The sequence below is a fragment of the Phoca vitulina genome, unplaced genomic scaffold (genome assembly GCF_004348235.1).
Source record: "Phoca vitulina isolate PV1807 unplaced genomic scaffold, GSC_HSeal_1.0 scaffold22, whole genome shotgun sequence".
NCBI lineage: Eukaryota > Metazoa > Chordata > Mammalia > Carnivora > Phocidae > Phoca > Phoca vitulina.
In genome coordinates, this window is record NW_022589725.1 from 43125455 (window position 1) to 43145315 (window position 19861).

At 46.2% G+C, this 19861-nt stretch overlaps 1 protein-coding gene across 10 annotated transcripts in view; it reads right to left on the reverse strand.

Moving 5' to 3' along the window:
- Positions 1-19861, reverse strand: part of UXS1 (UDP-glucuronate decarboxylase 1) — a 98442-nt gene that overhangs the window by 26786 nt on the left and 51795 nt on the right. For all 10 annotated transcript variants that reach the window (XM_032419191.1, XM_032419190.1, XM_032419197.1 and 7 more), the window contains 3 exons: positions 7109-7213; positions 4137-4196; positions 1312-1433 (listed from right to left, as the gene is read on the reverse strand). In XM_032419191.1, the coding sequence (XP_032275082.1) occupies positions 1312-1433; positions 4137-4196; positions 7109-7213 (287 nt within the window). The remainder of the gene's footprint in view (positions 1-1311; positions 1434-4136; positions 4197-7108; positions 7214-19861) is intronic.

Consider the following 19861-nt stretch of genomic DNA (forward strand, 5'->3'; position numbering starts at 1 on the left):
TTAAGAAACACAACAGTCTTCAAACTTATTATGCAATAAAATGCAACACGTGCCCCTCAAGCACTCAGGTTAGTCTTCTCAGTACCAACATATCCAGAGGTTGTTCTCTGTATCTGGGAGACCGTCCTAAATTGTGAAGTCAAGTATTCTGGACTCAAGAACCATAAAGATAGGGCCTTTCCAGAACTCATTTACGTTTCTTAAAATGAATGGATAATATGAGTCAATTGCTCAAAGTAGCTTAGAAAGCAATCAGTGTTTCCTGAGAAAGAAAACAGAATAAATAAATACCTCCATCAGCACAGTATTCTGTGGGTCTTTAATGTTGGTATTTCATTAAAGACATGAGAAAAAAAGCTCCTGACAACTCTCTTCTGCGAAAAAAAGATGCTCAGGGACACTCAGTGGCAGGCACGTTGACACGCCTCTTCCGTCATGCAAAACATGACCATCTGAGCTCACCGGCAGGCAGGATCCTCGGCCTCAGAATGCTGCTCTCAGGGACAGACATCCAAGTCTCTAAGTCCTCGGAGCATAGGCCACATCAGCTGACTCCAGTCTGCAATGATTTGCCCCCATGCCCTCCCTCCTCTACCAGAGGGCACGTCCGTGAGGATGTCAGAAAGCTGGTCCAAGCTCAGAGACAGTGACCGCAGCCTAGCCTGGGCCCTCGCCTGGAGTCACAGTGCTGTGACAGATGGGTCACAGGTTCAAGGCACACAGAGGCAGAGCCAGGGTGGGAACCCAGACCCTCCACCTCTCAGTCTCACGGGCTCCTTCTGCTACAGTATGCAGGTGAGCAGATCCGCAACATGACGTCATCCATGGGAGAAGCCCCCGTGTGGCAATGAATAATTAAGAAATCAGGAAATAGTAAATAACTATAAATAACAATTCCTAAAAAGTTTCAAATTAAAACAATCAAATTCATTTTTATACGTATTAAATAACTCAAAGTAAAAAAAATAATAATAATAATAAAGTTCACTGATTTGGAGGCTTCAGGAAAACAGAAGCACTTACTAACTGCTGGTGAGCAATCAGGCAATAGAGAAATGTACCGTTAATAGCCATGCAACAGCATTCCACACTGAAGCATTTATCTCCAGGAAATCGTTTTTAAAAAAGGACATACACAGGAAAAGCTGTTGATAATACTATTAATTTATAGTAGTGGGAAACTAAGCTTCTCCAGTAGCCACTGTCGGGCAAATTTAATCACAGCATTTCACTCCTGTATGGTGCTCTGCGTTTGATGGAACGGGTGTTCTGCGCATCTATACCCCAACCCCCCAGAACGTGGCTCCATACCTGCTTCATGTAGGCATAGCACATGGTCTCGGCAACGCGCTTCCCTTCATCGTAGCAGGCTCGGGGTCCTATTGGATTCACGTGGCCCCAGTATTCCTCACTCTGAGGGTGGACTTCAGGATCTAGGAGTGTGGGAAAGTGAGACTGTGTGTTCATCAAGTTCATATGCATTCTGAATGATGAATATTTATGATGCACAAGACTGCTCTAGAAAGACCAAGGTAAACATTTACAAATGGGGAGATACCTATCAATGTGGCACAGTCCATTCTCCCCAGTTCCAGAGGGATGCACTCTTCTTACCTCCCGTATTAAGTAAGGACAGTGTTTTACAGGGAAAAAAATAACTTATAAGACCAAGGTCACTCAATTGCAAGTCTCCCCTCTCCCCCGTAAATTGTTCTTAACATTTAATTATACAAACTATAATTAAATGTAATCTATGTGAAGGGATATATGGTTCCACTTTATATTTATAAAATACATAATCATAGTAAAGCATGTACTTACTGAAATAATTTTAAGAGCATCTCTGTGGAACACGTGGACTTTCCCATGTGCCAACAACATGAGGACAAACTTGAGAAGCTCACTGAGAACCTCAGTGAGACGATCAGTACCCTGGTCTGTGTAGGCAGAAGGACCGAGTGTCCTAAAGGCAAATGACTGCTTGACCCTTTAGCACACATTTTATATTCCCAATTCCTGTTTTTCTCGTGTGTAAATCAATCACATTTTAAGATGTGCCAAGGGAACAGACTATTTAAAGAAACCTAGTAACAAATGCTTTTGTAACAAGTATATTTTTGAAATGTGAATTAAAACCTTATGTATATGGTACATACAGCCATAGTATAAAATGTATAAATCTTTGCCAAGAAATCTGGACAATGTACAGGAGCTCTATATTATAAATTCATTTCTTGCTTATCTTAAAGCCAAAATCTGACTTCAGCTCATGGGGACAATGGGACCCACGCAGGACAGAGACATGAATACACAGGTGCCGAAGCCGGCCGGCCCCGTTCAGGAGGCTGGCACTCCCCTGCAGTGTGATGGAATCAAGGCACAGACTCAGACCTCTCTAGCCACTGCTGTGGTTTAAAATTCTCTTAAAAGGGGGGCATAGTTTTACTGCAGGATGAGAGAAAAGGTCTATGGCGAATATTCCCTGAGAGAAGAAAACCAGTGACTTAATGTCACACAGATGTAACAATTGAGAGACCTTTTTTGGGGATTTTTGACAAGAGCTGGGCCACCTAGACTCCAGAGAGACCGTCATAAATTGAGCAAATGGCAAGAAAGAGAAGATTGGGCATACCCCTGACTCTGCTCCTTGATGGGCACTCCTGGGCTGAGGTGTCCAGATGCCCAAGGTTCAAGACACGGCTTTATAAAGTCCCCACACCTTGTCGTTAAAAAAGATCTAGAGTCGAAATTGATTTCCAATTAGTCTTCCCTTCTCGGTATGTTGTGAGGGTAACCCACCAAGCACCCCTCCACGAAGCATCCGTTTACTGCAGTGACCAAACACCGGAGCTGGCCAGTTACACCCTGATGTCATTTAAGAACCCTAAGGAACACAAGGTGTCATCAAATATGCAGATAATAAATGAGGCAACGGAGGAAGAAGGCTGGACAGGGAAAACATGTCATTGTGCCCTCTTGAACCAATAAGAGGAGTACCTTTATATTTGAGACATTTAAAAAGCTTTAGCCCTTTGAACTGTATCAACACCACTCCTCTTGTGACACAGGAAGCAAAGGGGAATCATCCAATGCCCTATAAAGGGAAACGTACTGATCCCTTGGTAAGTCTTGCTACGGAAAGGACAGGAAGGAGAAATGCAAGTCCACTCAATGCCCGTTCCAAAAGCAACTGGCCAAACAGGTTGGCGGTGGACGCTTTTAACTGCCAAGATTTCAAAGTGGATTGTGCTCCACCTTTTCACAGGGATTACAGAGAACAGAACTGCATTTAGAATTTGTTTCTATTTTTTTTTTTTTTCACTTGGTTCCCTTATTTAAAAAAAACAAAAAACACACATCTCTTCCTATTTTGCCCCCTGACTTCCTCATTTCTTCGTCCAAAACAGTAATGTGCAGTAGACAAATTACACCATGTCAGAGTCCAGATTCTGCTGCTTCAACTGAGCAGTTCTCCACAAACCTGCACAAGCCTGTACTGGTTGGTTTGGGGCCGAACAGAAATCAATGTGAACTGAACCACAGCCCTCACCCCACTCCGAATGCTGACTGCCTTAACAGGCCTCGAGGGGGGTGAAGCGCTGCAGGTTGGCAAAACAGGCTCAGGAGTTTTCTGGCACTACCTACTTAAGATTCTTCCAGAAATCATTATACAACAGGTGAGGCAATCAGCACCTATCTCTTTGCCAAGGGAGCAAAGGCCAAGCTCTGCGATCTCGGTGGGTCAGGCTCACTGCACCCACTGCTCACACCGAAGAATAACATGGACCAGCTAATAAAAGTGGCAAAAGAAATTCCTGACCAATGATCTCCGGGGTCCTTTCATAGCGGAATGGAAAAAATACTTCCATGGGTTTGTCTGAGGTGGGGCTTACTGGCCAGGTGACAGGACATGGTCCTCCAAGAGCGTTCTTCAGCAGGAGGAAAGGGGGTTCGGCCCACTGAGAGCAGACATGGATGGCTGAGCCGGGAAGGCTCTCTGCTGCCTCACACACAAACAGGGAAAGCAAGGCGGGGCCTTCTTACAGTGGAATCCTGGACTCATTTTTGCTTCCTTCTTCACCTAAGACAGTCCCATGGGCCCAGAGCCAGTGCCCTGTGGGCGCCCCGCCACTCACCTCCATACACCTCCGAGGTGGAGGCCAGCAGCAGACGAGCACCGACTCGTTTCGCCAGTCCTACAGAAAGCAAAGATAGGATCAGAGAAGCTGTCAGCTTCAGGGAAACGAGGAGATGACATGTGCATGCCCATTTTTGTAGCCAATTTATGTAATTTTTTAGTATGAATCGTCTCTGATCGTTTGTGCACGGTGAACCATCCACTCACACTGTCATCTACACTGGAACCAAAATAAAAACAAAATCAGAAAGAAAAACACAAATGAACCCTCGGAAGCACAGTATTTAGTCCGATACTGATAAGTGGAGGCAGGGGCAAATGGAGAGTCTGTTAGTTTGGGAAGGTGGATTCAGGGTTACCGGTGGTAGGCAGAAGGCAAGGCCGTTTGCACCCTCACTTCCACTATCCCCCCCACAAGCCGGTCCACCTGCCACTTCCTCAACACGCCACCTGGCATTCCGAGTGTGCCTGAGCCAGTCTCCCCGGCAGGGCCCCTCCACCCTGTCCTCCTGCCTCCTTGACGCTCAGTTTCAACGGCCCCTTCTCCAAAGAAAGTCACCACATTCCTGTGTCCTGCATAAGCCCCCTGCAGGTAGAACAGGCTAGAACATCGTGCTCTATGGTGGTCATATAAGTAGGCAAAGTCCTCCAGACACAAACTCCCAGCGTTAAGCAGTTCCTCAGAGGCTCACAGCAGCCCTGCGCCAGAGAAACCCACTGCCCTTCGCTTAACCCAGGGTCTCCCGAATGTACTCCCTCACGGAGCCTTCGTGCACAGACGTCACCAGACCGAGGGGCCAGCTGTGCCGTGCACCGAGGTGCCCGTGAAGTGCATGTACACACCACCTGCAGACGCTTCTAGGGGTGGCCGGCGACCCAGAAAGGCCCCCGTGTGCGGGGCCTGGGGGAGGGGGGGTGTGGGAGCACCGGGGGAGGGAAGCAGGGAGCTGTGAAGAGGGAAGATGAGCAACAAGAACAAGAGAATCAGGCTCCGAACAGTAAGGGTGTGGAGATCATCTGTGCAAATGCCACAGTGCAGTGGAACAAAAAATGTTAGAGGGACAGAGCAGGATATGGAACTTACGGGCTTTATAACTTATACCACAATGGTAGTAGTTTCAAAAGGAAGGATCCCGAGCTGGTTTGTTTTTTTGTAATAAACTTTTAAGACAACTGTAAATTTACATGCAGTTGTACAAAGTAATACAGAGGAACCCTGTGTACCAAGTTCCTCCCGACAGTAAAACCCTGCAAACTAGAGTACGACATCACAAGCAGGACAGTGACACGGATACACTCAGGACACAGAGCATCTGCATCATCACAAAGACCCCTCAGTGGGGGAGCCAGGGGAGCCCATGTGCGCCGCTCGAGTGCCCAGGTGTTTATGCAGAGACTGGACAAAGAAGTCTCATCCTGAAGAAGCTGAGCACAGGCCCAGAGAAGGGGGGAGCCACAGACAGGGAAGGGCCCCACCAGGAAGGGGCCGTTTGGGGTTTGCTGCATCTTGTCTCAAGTGCAGAATGATTAATGACAGCACCTCTCTCCGTTCAGAATATGAAGTCCCGCTTAGGGTCTCTGTCGCCTAGCAACTCTCCCTCCACTTCAGGTTTTGTCCTTGTCGTTACTGAAAGGAGTTTACCCTTCCTTCCAGACTTCCAGGTCCAATCTCAGCCATGGCTCAAGGGTCCCTTCCGCCTGGAACTCTAACAGCTTTCACTGGAACGATCCCTTCCTCCTCGGTGTCACTGGTGGCTGGCCCATACATCACCTCCTCCAGGGAACGCCAAGGCCAAGCTCCCTGCCAGAAGAGCCTGAGGATGAGCCTAATCCGAGGGCAGGACAGTGCCTTGGGCACAGTGACTGCACCATGAATGCTATCTTCTGAAACAGCCTGGGCTTCGTGGCTTTTCCCCAGTTGTATCTAGCTCGGATACGAAGGAGGCAGCCGGGGAAGCAGAGAGAGCATGGGCAGGGGCAGGAGCTGATGGCGGCAAGAACAGGCAGCAAGCAGCTCTACCAACATCTCACCTCGGAGCAAAGTGGGGACTCTGTTTCATCTGGTGGCCAGGGCATGGGTTGCAACAAAGAGGAGAACAAATGCCCTTTCTAGACTAGGAGAATGAATCATTTCACTTCACACGGAGCTTGACCCCCCGGAATGTTTAGTCTGAGAGATCCGAAAACCCATCTCTGGCTGCCCTTTCAATCCCTTGTCTCCAAGCTTCCCCAAATTAAAATTTAGTGCTCTATTTCCCAAAATCCATTTATAGAAGCTGTTTTAAATGTTCCCATAATTAAATCCATTTTTCACTTGACATTTTAAAAAGTGGTTCCTTTTTTCTACTTTGCAACTAATCAAACCCCTAGTTTTTGAAACCCGTGTCAAACTTCAGATGTCTCTAATTTAAGCATTAATATGTACATGTCACCCACAGCCATAAATCTGAGGCATATTGTTTGTGAACATGCACGGGTGGCCACCTTTACCGGTGTTCATGCTGTTACCCTTTCACCTTCAAAGTGAATACCACAGTTCAGTCTAGACTCAGGTACTCAGCTTGGACAACCCCATCAGGTCGGCTGGTCTTCTGCTCCTCCCAGGAGCGCTCCTGATAGCCCGGTGTGTGCAGTCCACACAAACCCAACCCTGGATCAGAGTCGCCAGTGCCTCTTCCAGCCCAGAGGCACACACACCATGTCACAGGGGAAAGGGAAGAAGGATGCGTGGTCACAGTGATGGGTGGTCACTCCCAGGGGATTTAACTGAGTCAATGCAGACCCGTTACTATGACTGTGTCCCCTGTGAAAACTGATGGCTCATAAACTCACTCTGAAAGAGAATGGACAGGCGATGAAGGAGGGGTCTAAAGACCAAGATCAAACTCTAACAGAATGTTAATGACCTATGCCTGGAATTGTCTAGAACATTCCTAGCAACAGCTGCGAAATAAGGAAAGGACAACTTACCCAGCATGTTTAGTGTCCCAATTGTATTGGTCTTCAGGGTCTTGATGGGGTTATACATATAGTTTGGAGGGGAGGCTGGAGAGGCCAGGTGGTATATCTGGTCAACTAAAGGAGACAAAAATGGAAGTATGTAATTTCCAAGGAAAACACTAAAAACATTTTGAACTCCTAAGAATCAGGCTGTATGATAAAGGCATTTCTATATCTTTCACTGAAGTTCCAGTTGTTACTCCTTTATTCTTCATAAAAACAAATTTGCTTTTGCATTTAGAAGAACTTTAAACAAAAACAGGAAGTCTAACTGTCTGGGCCTGTTCTCCTCTAATCAGAGGCAATCTGATTACTGAGTTGACTGTTTCTGAGATCTGTCCCAGATACAGCATGCAAATCAGAAGGAAGACCGATTTTTCAGACACTGAATGAAGCATGACTATCTAAAGCAAGCAAGGTTTTTAATTTGTAAAACCAATCTGACATAAAAGCATTAAAATATGCTTTACTTGCTTTGTTTTCACATATTTTGTGTACATAAAACCAGACCCTGAGATGACAGTCGGAGGGTCGCTTTTGTTTGTTTTCGTTGACTGATTATTTATTGAGGATCTGCTCAGTGGCTCATGAGCAAAACGACGCACTGGAAACCAAGGTTAGTAACAAGATTTCAGTCATCAAATGCCTATCTCAGGGAGGACACAGGCGGAGATACAATGACCAACTGCCAGCTCTGGAGTACGCTGGTCTGATGAAGGAGACTGAGCGAGGGGTCTGGCCTCTAGGTGGACCTGGCTGTGCAGAGAGACGGGCTAGGAGTTCATTCACGCTCAGGCTACTTGGGAATGAGGGTGCTATGCACCAGGGATGGGAAAGGACAAGAATTTCTGCTGAGGCTCTGAAAGACCTAAGTGACAAGTTTGATATGGCGACAGCGTATGAGACTTTAAATACCAGGGTAGAGTCTGAACTTGCGCCGATAATGAAGACCGTGGAGTTCTGAGCAGGAGACATTTTGAGGACACAGATTTTGACACCGAACACTAAGCAGCTGATAATGCATTATAATTATTACCATAATTTTGAGGGCAAAGTACCATTATTTCTGTTCTACACAAGAGATTAAGAAGCTTGCTGGTGAAGCAGCTGAATAATGACAATACCAGGATTTGAACCCAGTTCAATATAAATCCAAACCCAGAGCTTTTTGAGCATTATATGGTACTGTTGTCAGTTCAGCTAGAGTCAGGAAAGTGGTTTTTAAAGCCGTGAATGGCAAAACGACTGGGTTCTGCACAACTCCCCTCGTGCACAGGCGTCTGCTGTGACATCACCATCCCCAACCCTTGCTCTCCAGGGTCAGGGAGCACCGGCCACACAGCAGAGAGGCCCCTGGGAAGCAACGTCTCCCTGTGAAATAGCAGTGATGAAGAAGCACGTACCGCAAGGCCATCCCTGCAGACAACCAAGTCTGTCCAGTACCGTCCCATTCAGCTCCGGGTGAGAGAAAATATCATCACCATCATGGGGGATCCGACACACTGCTGCCAAAGTGAACCCTCCTTGTACACAGCTTCAGCCCCCAAGCAAGAAGGCCCGCGGGGACCTCCCTGGCCTCCCACCCTCTTCCCAAGCAGGGACCATTGCTTTCTTTTAGGTAACGGCACATTAAGGGCTGGGTTTCAGAAACGACAGGCAAAACAGGCCAATGGGGAAAAACAGTCCTCATGGTGAATTCTCCAATATAACTTTCTCAGAAAACATCCCTTCCCACCCACATCCACTCACTACTCATCTCCCACTGAAAATCTCCTGTCATGCCCAGGATGGCATAGGAATCCCCGCAGTGCCTTCTGGGGGCTGGGGCGACTTCTGAACACACTCTCCCACCCAGGGGTGAGAGCCGGGTGACAGGTTCTTATCTTCAGAAGAGGGACAGAAGTGGTGACTCCACACAAGTGCATGATATTCTAGGCTGTGAGCTTGGTCTCTACCTTAATTCACCCTAATTATCTCAGTCTTTCAAACCCAACACAACTGGGAGGCTCAGTTCACATGAGCCACTAAGACTAGGAGAAGGGGGAAGCCAGACGGTTCTATGCAGATAGTATCTTTGGGAAGGGGTTCTAGGAACTGCACAGGCTCATGGAACAACCTGGTAATGGTTTTTCCTATACAGTGACCATACCTCAAGGGAGGCAAGAACAACCTGTAAAAGACTGTAGCTCTCATCTTCTGGATATTTATTTATGAGGCTTTTTTGGCTAAGACTATTCAGGCCAACTCCTGAAATGATTGTTTTAAAAAGTCTTCTTATTTTAAAAATACTTCTGCAACACCATCTCTATCAAAACTTCAACAGTGATTTTTGCAGAAACAGAAGAAAAAAAAAATCATCCTGAAATCCGTACAGAATTTCAAGGGACCCTGACTAGCCAAAACAATTTTGAAAAAGAATAAAGTGGGAAGACTTACATTTTCTATTTCAAAACAATACAAAGCTACAGTAATCAAAGCAGTGTGTTACTGGCATAAAGACAGACACAGAGACCAGTGGAAAAGGATATGGAGTCTAGAAATAAATCCTGTGTACGTGGTTCAGTGACCTTCAACAAGGATACCAAGCCACTCAGTGAAGAAACGACAGTCTCTTTAACAAACGGTGCTGGGAAAACTGACTATCTATACGCAAAAGAATGAAGTTGCATCCTTATCTTACACTACATACAAAAATTAACTTAGAACAAACAAAAAAACAAAACGTAACACCTAAAACAATAAAACTCTAAGAAGAAAACAGGGAAAAAGCTGCAGGACATTAGATTTGGCAAAGATTTCTTGGGTGTGACACCAAAAGCAAAGGCAACAAAAGCAAAAATAGAAAAATGGAACCATGTCAAATTTAATTACTTTTCTGACAGTATCAAAGGACCCAATCAACAGTAAGAAGGCAAACTACACAACGGGAGAAAATATTTACAAGTCATACATATGAAAAGGTGTTAATATCTAGAATATATAAGGAGCTCCTATAAATCAACAACAGAATCCAGTAACTCAAAAAATGGCAAAGCACTTGAATGAATAATTCTCCAAAGATGACATACAAATAGCCAACAAGCACATGGAAAGAAGTTCAACATCACTAATCATCAGAGAAAGGCAAATCAAAACTACAATGAGGTATCACATCACACCCATTAGGATGGCTACTATTAAGGAAAAAAAAATGGAAACCGAAAATAGCAGGTGCTATGGAGGATGTGGAGAAAGTGGAACTTTGGCGCACTTTGGTGGTGATACAAAATGGTGCAGTCACTATGGAAAACAGCGTGATGATTCCTCAAAGTATACAAATAGAATTAACATAAGAGCGGAAATCCCACTTCTGGGTATATACTCCCAAGAACTGAAAGCGGGGTCTCAAAGAGATATTGGCACACCCATGTTCACAGGAGCACTGTCCACAACAGCCACCTAGTGGAAGCAACCCAAGCGTCCAGGGACAGATGAACAGATAAACAAAATATAGTGCGTGCGCGCGCACACACACACACACACACACACACGGAGAAATGTTATTCAACCTTAAAATGAAAAAAAAAAATTCTGTCACATACTACAACAGGGAGGTACTTTGAGGACATTACCCTAAGTGAAATAATCCAGTCACAGAAAGACAAATCCTGTAGGACTCCACTTATATGAGGTACCTAGGGTCATCAAACTCAGAGACAGAAGGTAGATCAATGGTTCCGGGGCCTGGGGGAGGAGCGTTATTGTTCAATGGGTACAGAGTTCCAGTTTCGCAGGTGAAAAAGTTCTGGGGATCTGTTCTAACACAGTATGTTTACCACTACTGACTAGTACCCTTGAAAATGGTCAGGATGGCAAAAAAACAAAGTAAGATACTCATGAGCAGTAAAAGTAGATGAAAAGAGTATTAGTGGAAAAAGGGTGTAACTTTTACTAAGGCTGAAGTCAAAATGAATGCTCTGGGTTTATATATTTGTTCTCCTCCCTTTCTCTACCCTGGGAATGTAAGAGCTAAAATCAGGCTGCTGAGCCACTGCCACTCACTCAAGATTCCCAATCAGTCCTTGCTCTACAGCAGTTACCCAGGGAAGCTTTTGAATGAGGGATACCTGGACCCCTGGCATCCAGATGCAGACACTCCAGGGGGATATATTTATGTACATATATATATATACACACACGCATATACACACACAGACGTACATATATACCACACAAACACACTTTTAAAGCCACATCTGAAAACTACTGATTTAAAAAGCACCCACGCTTTTGAAAGACTAATCTTTCTTCAAGAGAACTAAGAAAACCCAAAACCTTTTGAAATTGTTTATAGTCTTAACATGCAAATTCATTAAGTAAGAGGAACATCTTTTTTTTTTTTTTTAAAGATTTTATTTATTTATTTGAGAGAGAGAATGAGAGAGAGAGAGAGAGCACATGAAAGGGGGGAGGGTCAGAGGGAGAAGCAGACCCCCTGCTGAGCAGGGAGCCCGATGCGGGACTCGATCCTGGGACTCCAGGATCATGACCTGAGCCGAAGGCAGTCGCTTAACCAACTGAGCCACCCAGGCGCCCAAGTAAGAGGAACGTCTTGTGAATGCTTTCTGACCGCCCCCCCCAAGTTATTCTGAGTTGATAAACGCTACAAATAAAAAGCAAACAAAAAGTTTATTATGTGAAGTATAAGTTAACAAGCCAGGTCTCACAGAATGCCATCCTTCTTAGGCTGTTTTACCCTTTGCAGCCTACAGACAGGACCGGTAAGAGCACGGGTCCGTCCCTGCTCACCTGTTTCAGAGCTCAAGGACTGCAGGTGTGTGCAGCAGACCACCAACTCCACACGCACGTGCTGCACCTCCTCCCTGGAACACACCTCATCACACCCCAGTGCCACTCTAGAGCAGGAGGGGGCCAGACCCACCAAGGAATAAATCTGGCCAGGCCTTCGGAGCTGAGTGCCACCCAAGAGAGCACATGCCAGTGTGCCTGGCCCCTGGAGCTGGCGCCCTTCAGATATCCGCTCACGAAGGTGCCGCCACCACGTGCTTCCCAAAGACCCTTTAAATCAAGGGTATGGGTCGTGATCTCACAGAATAAATCATTTAGTACTGTTTTTACTCTTGAGGTGACAACATCTACAGCGAAGAAAGTCTTTCAGTGCATCAGAGACTAGAGAAAAGGGGGCCCTGAGAGCTCGACCCTCGTAAGTCTGACATCAAGCAAAAGACGAGAATGTTTCCAACCCGCTCCCTGTCTCCTTCGCGTATGCAGGAGCCCACGCTTTCTCCCTCAAGGCTCAAGTCAGATGTCAGTTTGTGTGGGGAGCCCTCTTGCACACCCTGGTCAGGGATAATCACCCTCCCCGCCCGCTGCCCGTGCCACTGGTTAATTACTGCATTCTGCCCTGTCCAGAGCTTCCCGCACGTCCTCTTCACCAGATGAAAAGTCCCTGAGAACAAGCGATCCTTCTTCTTCCTTAGGCTCTCCACACAGCTTTGCTCTCGGCAGGAGGGTGCCCCCACCTTGTTACCTATGCATACACACAAATGCAGATTCCCAGGCAGATCTAATGCATCAGAAGGACTAGATGGGCCTGGGGATCTGTGATGGAAAACCAATTCCCCACCATGACCGGGGCCAGTTTGGGAACTGTGCTCACTAAAAGCGAGCTGAGTAAAGAGATGAGCCATAGACTGGGGCGTCTTCATCTAAAAAGCTATTCCATCTGGTTTGTTGGTGTTTTCACGTCTGGGTTCAGCTTGACTGCAGCTTCCTGGTCATCCCACCTGGAAAGGCTAAGGTGTGCCCTAAAAACTATGTCCACTGATGCATGGTGTTTAAGAAGAACCTGAAGTCTTACGAAATCAGTATTTCCAACAGCTCTTCTTTCCCATGAGAATGTGTTCTGCTGGGAGTGTTTGTGACAGTGACTCCGGTTTCCATACTAAAAAGGCTATTGAGTAATTATTTGGGTAAGGAATTGTGAAGAGGAGAGCAGGGGGGTAATTTTAGAACGAGCGTAAATAATCAGAATGAGAAGTGCTACAAAAATACTGAATAATATTAACAGAGCAGCAAAGTTAACCCTTACAGCCCAGGGGGGAAGGAAGCCCTCAAACGATGTAAATTGCATCGTAAAACACGTACACCAAAAATGAGCATTACATTCAAAATCTAAGCTGAAGGGACGGAGAGGAAGAAAACAGGAGAAAAGAAAGGCAGGGCCATTCATTCGCTGGAGCTGCACCTCTCAATGTGACCACCAGGTGACCCTCCTGTGATCCCGAAACATTTACAAGGGCCATGCGCTGTAATCATGGCCAGAAAAATAGCCTAAGCAAGGAGCCCTAAAAGAGCTCAAATTAATGATCAAGGAAGGGAAACAGTAAAGCAAACTAGTGTTTTCCTTTTTCGCAGAATTTCCTTAAATAGGTCCAAAACAGCCTTCCTGCTAGAACACAGGGAGTTATTTTTATGCTGGGAAAAGGATGGGCAAGGGGTGGGGTAGAACTGAGGCGTGCTCAGCCCCACCACGAATTTAATTCTTAAAACAACGACCCTGCGGCTACACTAGCCACAAACCAACTTCCCATAGGTTTTCACTGTGCCTGCAAAACACACAGATGATACATAAATATAAAAGGAAAACGGTGTCAAAATTGAACAACTCAAGATCACCCAAAATTATTGTTCAGACTCCATCAAAAAAATCAAGTGTAGGGGCACCTGGAAGGCTCAGTCCATTAAGTGTCTGCCTTTGGCTCAGGTCATGACCTCGCGGTTCTGGGACTGAGTCCTGCATCGGGCTCCTTGATCAGCAGGGAGCCTGCTTCTCCCTCTGCCTCCACCCCTCCCCCTGCTTGTGCCCCCCCCCCCATAAATAACATCTTTAAAAAATTAAAATTAAAATAAAAAAATATCAAGTGTAATCTCCTACCAAAGGGGAAATCCACATAAAAGCCAACTGAATGTTTACATCTCCCCGATTTTTTTTATTTTAAATATAAGTTCCTATGTCCAACTGCTTCCCTGTGCCAGAGCCACACCTTACTAAACTAGTAAGATACCCATCAAGGAGTTGCACCCTGAAGCTTTGAAAAAACTATAAAATAAAACAAAAGGTTGGTTCTTGCTGTGAATTTGTTGATTACTTAGCATATAGTGAAATCCCAGCATAAAGATACTCCTGTTTATCCATGTTCTTCTTTACCCTCGGTCCAGACCAGAGCCCTGGCATAAATACTGCACAAGATGTCCCTCTCTGCCACATGGAATGTGTGGTCTTAACCCTTGCCCCCCAACACCGGTATTTATGATGGAAAACAGGATTTAAGGAGATATAGGACTTTTCAGTGTAAAGACCAAACTTCTCTTGGCACAAAGAACTAAAAGTAAAAGAGTGGGATTTTTTGCCTTGATTTCATATCAAATAATATTGACTTAATGCAAAGGGAAGACTGTACATGCCAGAGGTCTGGCTCAGCCCCAGGATCAAAAGTTCCGGTCAGCGCTGCCACCTGTCAATTTCCTGCCACAGCTGGCAGCCGCCCTCACCTCCCTCGGAACCCCCCCCAAGTGCTCAGGGGTCACCATGATAACACTGTGGCGAGAAAGCACCTACAGGCCAGAGCCTCACTGCAGGAGTTCCCCACGGCTCCAAGTTCAACAGAGTGTGGGATCTTGGATCTGCTGCCTCTGCATTTTATGTTTACATTTGCAACAAAAACTGAATGGGATAAAAAAAATTCTAAATTATAATCCAACAAAAATCTTGGAATCAGAATAGCACTCCTCAAATACCTACATCAACACGGACCCAGCGCTCTTGGCAAACACAGTTTCCATCCCCCATTCATGGTCAACTCCAGGCCATCTGGGTGTGACAGTCCAGCCTCTCCTGTATTCCCTGGCTTGGTGCCCGCCCCTCCTCACCTTGCACAGGATCCCTGCACCTGGGAAACGGGGGGTCACAGGACTCCACGCGCTGGTTCCCTCACCTGCACACGTGAATAATAACTGCCTACCTCACCCATACGCTGAAAGAATTAAATCTGTTAATTATACACAGTGATTAGAACAGTGCCTGGAACACACTGGGTATTCATGAAGTGTTTACGATTGTCATTTTCTGCTTTCATTGTCCTGGACCTCTTACTCACGGGTACCGCATGTTCCAGGAGCAGGCTCCCCATGATGCAATGAGTGTCTCATCTTTTTCTGTCCTCTACAGAAATGTTGGTTTCAAGATTCCTGCTTCTGCAGATGGTGGACAAGTAAACTGGGACAGATTTTGGGAGGGGCCCAGGCTGTATACACCGGGAGCCTGGACATGAGTCTAAGGAAATGGCAGGCGGCTTCTCAAGGAGGGGTCATCATGGCCCATACTTACAAACTCCCCAGATGGCCCACAGCACGAATAATAAAACTATATTATATTCATAGGGAAAGTGCTAATAAAATAACCTCCTGAACACAAATCTTAGCCTAGCCTACGTTACATGTGCTCAGAACACTTACATTAGCCCACAGTTGTGCAAAATCCTCCAACACAAAGCCTACTTTGTGATAAAGTGCTGACTGTCTCAAGCACCTTACCGAGTACTGTACTGAAAGTGAAAGCGGAAGGGTAGTCTGGGTATGGAACGCTTGTACATTTATTGGTTGCTGACCCTTGTGATCGCTGGCTGACTGGGAGCCGCGGCCACTGCCCAGCATCACAAAAGGACAGGACTGCACGTCCCTAGCCCAGAAAAAGATCCAGATTAAAAATTCAAAGTATGGGGTACCTGGGTGGCCCAGTCGGTTAAGCATCTGCCTTCAGCTCAGGTCATGATCCTAGAGTCCCGTGTCCGGCTCCCTGCTCAGCGGGGAGTCTGCTTCTCCCTCTCCCTCCGCTCCTCCCCCCCCTCAGCTCCCTCCCCCACTCGTGTTCTCTCACTCTCCCCCTCTCAAATAAATAAAATCTTTAAAAAAAATTCAAAGTATGGTTTCCACTGAATGTGTACTATTATCACACCACTGTAAAGTCAGAAAATCCTTTAAGCTGACCATTGTAAGTCAGGGATTGGCTAGACCTCCATCCTCCTCCAGTAGAGTCAGCTCTGTTCTGAAAAAGCCTCCAGGGTCAGTGCTCCTGTCCTATGCATCCCTAATCCTTGCTTCTGCGATCACACGGCTCTTTCTCTAGACATGCTCCCTTCTCAGGGAGCCTGCCTGGGGCCAACACCCGCCCACCAGCGCTCCAGGCTGGAACGAGGGGCTGCCCAACGCTGAGCCTCCTCTCCATCATCTCCGTGGCCTGGCATCTCCCTCACAAAACCTGAACACACCCCGTGACCCCCCAACCCTGGCTTGTCTGAAACTTCCCTGCACCCTTAATATATGGGTTGGAAGAATTAACTTGACTCCTTCCTGAGATTCACCATCTGAAACTTCAATGTCTCCTTTGGTAAAAATCCAGAGTTCTCTTGAAGCAATATACAGCCAGACTCAGTTATTTCAGTGAGTATTACAATTTCCTCCAAAGCAGCGATATTCCTTCTCTACAGAGTAGCCCAGACAACGCAGAGGCCTCTAACAGAACCCCTATGACACCAGCACTACTGGCCTTCATCAGTTTTACAATTCATGACCACGTGACCACCCCCGCACTCCACGGTACCGCACTCTCAGCCCCGACCCCGGGTGGGTGGCAATCACTTTCCCCCTTCCCAATGCCGCCACCACTTTCTGAGTGCAGACAACAGTTAATTTCCCACAACAGTGAATCGCTAATGCCTCTGCTTCTGAAACAATGGTTACACTCTGAAAATAACAAGAGGAGGAAATCTGTGCTGAAGGAAAATTAATGAAGCTCTGCTATGACATTGCCAAATTAAGTGACACCACTGTTACCCCGTTACAACCCAAACAACTTGCCAGCCCCGGAAAAACAAATAAACTAAAACAAATTCCACAAAATACTTTTCAGAGCTGAAGAACATTCCGGGTATGGTGTCAATACCACATGAAGTGGAGTTTCTTTTACTCAGAAGAAGGTACTCAAAAGGAGAGTTATGTATTGAACGCTGGGTGTGCATACTTGGTAATACACTCTCCCGCGCACAGGAGAATAATTCTATCACGTCAACAGGACACATTAACTTGTTCACTGCTGCTAAAAGACCGCCGGACACATTACACCAAATGGTAATCCCACTTAGTATGAGCACAGGCTGTAACATTCTATCAGAGGAAAAACTAAAGTGGAGGTAAATTATGGCAGGCACTGTAAGCACAGGCGAGGACAGGTCACTCAAGGGTGCCCTAAATCATGTCATCCTTTGTGTGACAACGCAACACCGAGGGGAGGGGGCAAATCAAACTCAGTTCATCTGGTTAAATTCATGCTGTTGTCTGGCTTGCGGAGGGGAGGATTACTACCTCTGAGACACACAAGTGTACCCACAAGCAGGACCCAATGATGGATGCTCTTCTCCCTGGACGGGGCTCAGAATCAGGTGGGCACTGTGGGGGCAGAAGGACTGAGGAGATGGGGAGGTTGGGGAGCAGGTGGGGGACTATCACGGGCACGTGTAAGAATCTTACGCTACGGTTGGAGAAAGTGAAAAAAAAAACAGGCTTTAGACTATGGGGGTGGAGAAATGTCTTCTGCTCTCCCTCACGGGTGCCGCTCCCACTGCAGCAGATGGCAGAAGTGTGAACCCTTTCTTGTGGGAGTCCATTCGGTGCATTCATGAGTGTCCTCCACATGGAGTCTACAGTTCGAACTGGGAGAAATGGTCTCCAATAGTTGCGGTGTCAAAGCTCAGAGGCAAAGCAGATAATTTACTTACCAACATACCGTTTTTACTCAGTTTTGGTAGTACTGAAATTATGTGATCTATAGTTTCATTTCACAAATGTTTACTGCCATGTGCAAAAAGAGGGGAAAGAGGAATAATAGCAGCAGCTACTTGGAGAGCACTTGCGAGGCGCCAGCCCCTGTGCCAAGCCCTGCAGCTTTGTACTGATGCCCTAACAAACTCAGAGGCTAAACAAAAATGCCCACTTATAATCTACCGGGTCTGCGGGTCAGAAGCCAGGCGTGGTGTGGCTCAGCTGGTTCTCTCTGCCCTCACAGGCTGACATCAGGTGTCAGCAGGGCTGCGTTCCTGCCATCAGTGGGTGAGTCAAGCGGTTGGCAAAATTCAGTCGCATGAGGCTGCAGCACTGAGGTCCCCATCTCCCTGCTGGCTGTGGGCTGGGAGCTCCCAGAGGCTGGCCACAGGCTCTGGTTCAAGGCCGCCTTCTGAGCCAGCAGCCGTGGGTGAAGTCCCCCTGACCTCCCCAGTGCCTGTCTCTCGGAAGCATCCCTTCTACTAGATCTCTCCAACTAGCTCCTCCACCTACTGCTGCCGCTGCTTTTCAGACTTGCGTGATTATGTGGGCCCACCCACATAACCCCAGGGAATCTCGGTGTCTTACTGATACCAGCTGATTCACGACTGCAGCACGCAGACTCTCACACTTTGCAGTTCTGCCTGTGAGCGCCCGCCCTATCACGCGCATTACCTCAATTAACCCTCACAGCAAACCCACGATCAGGTCCAGGGGGAACGTGAGCCTATTTATCTATTACCTGGATCATCTAGTTCACTTCACAAACTACAGCCTAACCCCAAAATAAATCCCTGAGAGATTAAATAATTACATGTTTTAAAAAAAAACAGCAAAAAAGTCACATAAACAAAAAACACCATGGCTGAATATTTCTCTATTCTTAGACACTTAGAACATAAAAGAAATAGAACAACAAAGGGGGAAAATAAACAGATGAGACTGTAATTATAAAATTTCAATGGAATTAAAAGGCAAAAGCCAGATTCAGGGGGACGGGCAAATGTTAAATATATACCAAATGATTAATATCCCTATTATGAAGAACTCCTATGAAAAGCAAATTTTTTAAAAAAGGTAAAAGAACTATTTAGATTTTTTTGTGTGAATTTTAATATGTTAGAAAACATCTAGCTTTTTTAATCAAAGAACCATGTGTTTTCTATCGAATTAGCAAACTATTTTGTTAGTAGTTTTTGAAGATAATGCTCAGTGCTACTCCTGTGTTCATGAAACAGACAACACCGAACAAGGAGGACATAGCAGCATTTGGCAAAATTCGCATTTGAACTCTTTATTAAGGAAATAAAATTCAGAGGAAGATAGTTATAATAAAACACTGGAGAACATTTAAGGATAGGAGTAAATAAAGCACGGTATACCCATATGATAAATCCTGCTCAGCAACTATACCGGCTTTCCAAGATACTTTGTATTGACATGGGAAAATGTCCATGACTGGATAACGTGCAAAAGCAGAACACTACCCTATCCATGCAGGAGGAGGGCAGGTGATAATCGAGCTTTGGAGCCTGAAACCTGAGGCTGAGTTCTGGCCTGGCTGCTTAACAGCCCGATGGCTTGGGGCAGACCACAACCCAGTTCCAGTTTTCCATAAATATTCAAGGGGGGATGACACCATTTACCTCTCAGGGCTCTGGTCAGATTTAAATGAGAATGAACGTGAAGTCTGGTGATCCTAAGAGGCCTGCTAAGCAAGCACCTGGTAGAGGTTCTCATCGGCACACCTCAGACAAACCCTCCCTCCTAGTCTCCTGTGGCTGTTGTAGTCGAGGTGCCACACACTAGGTGAACTAAAACACCAAAAATCTCTTTTCCCACAAT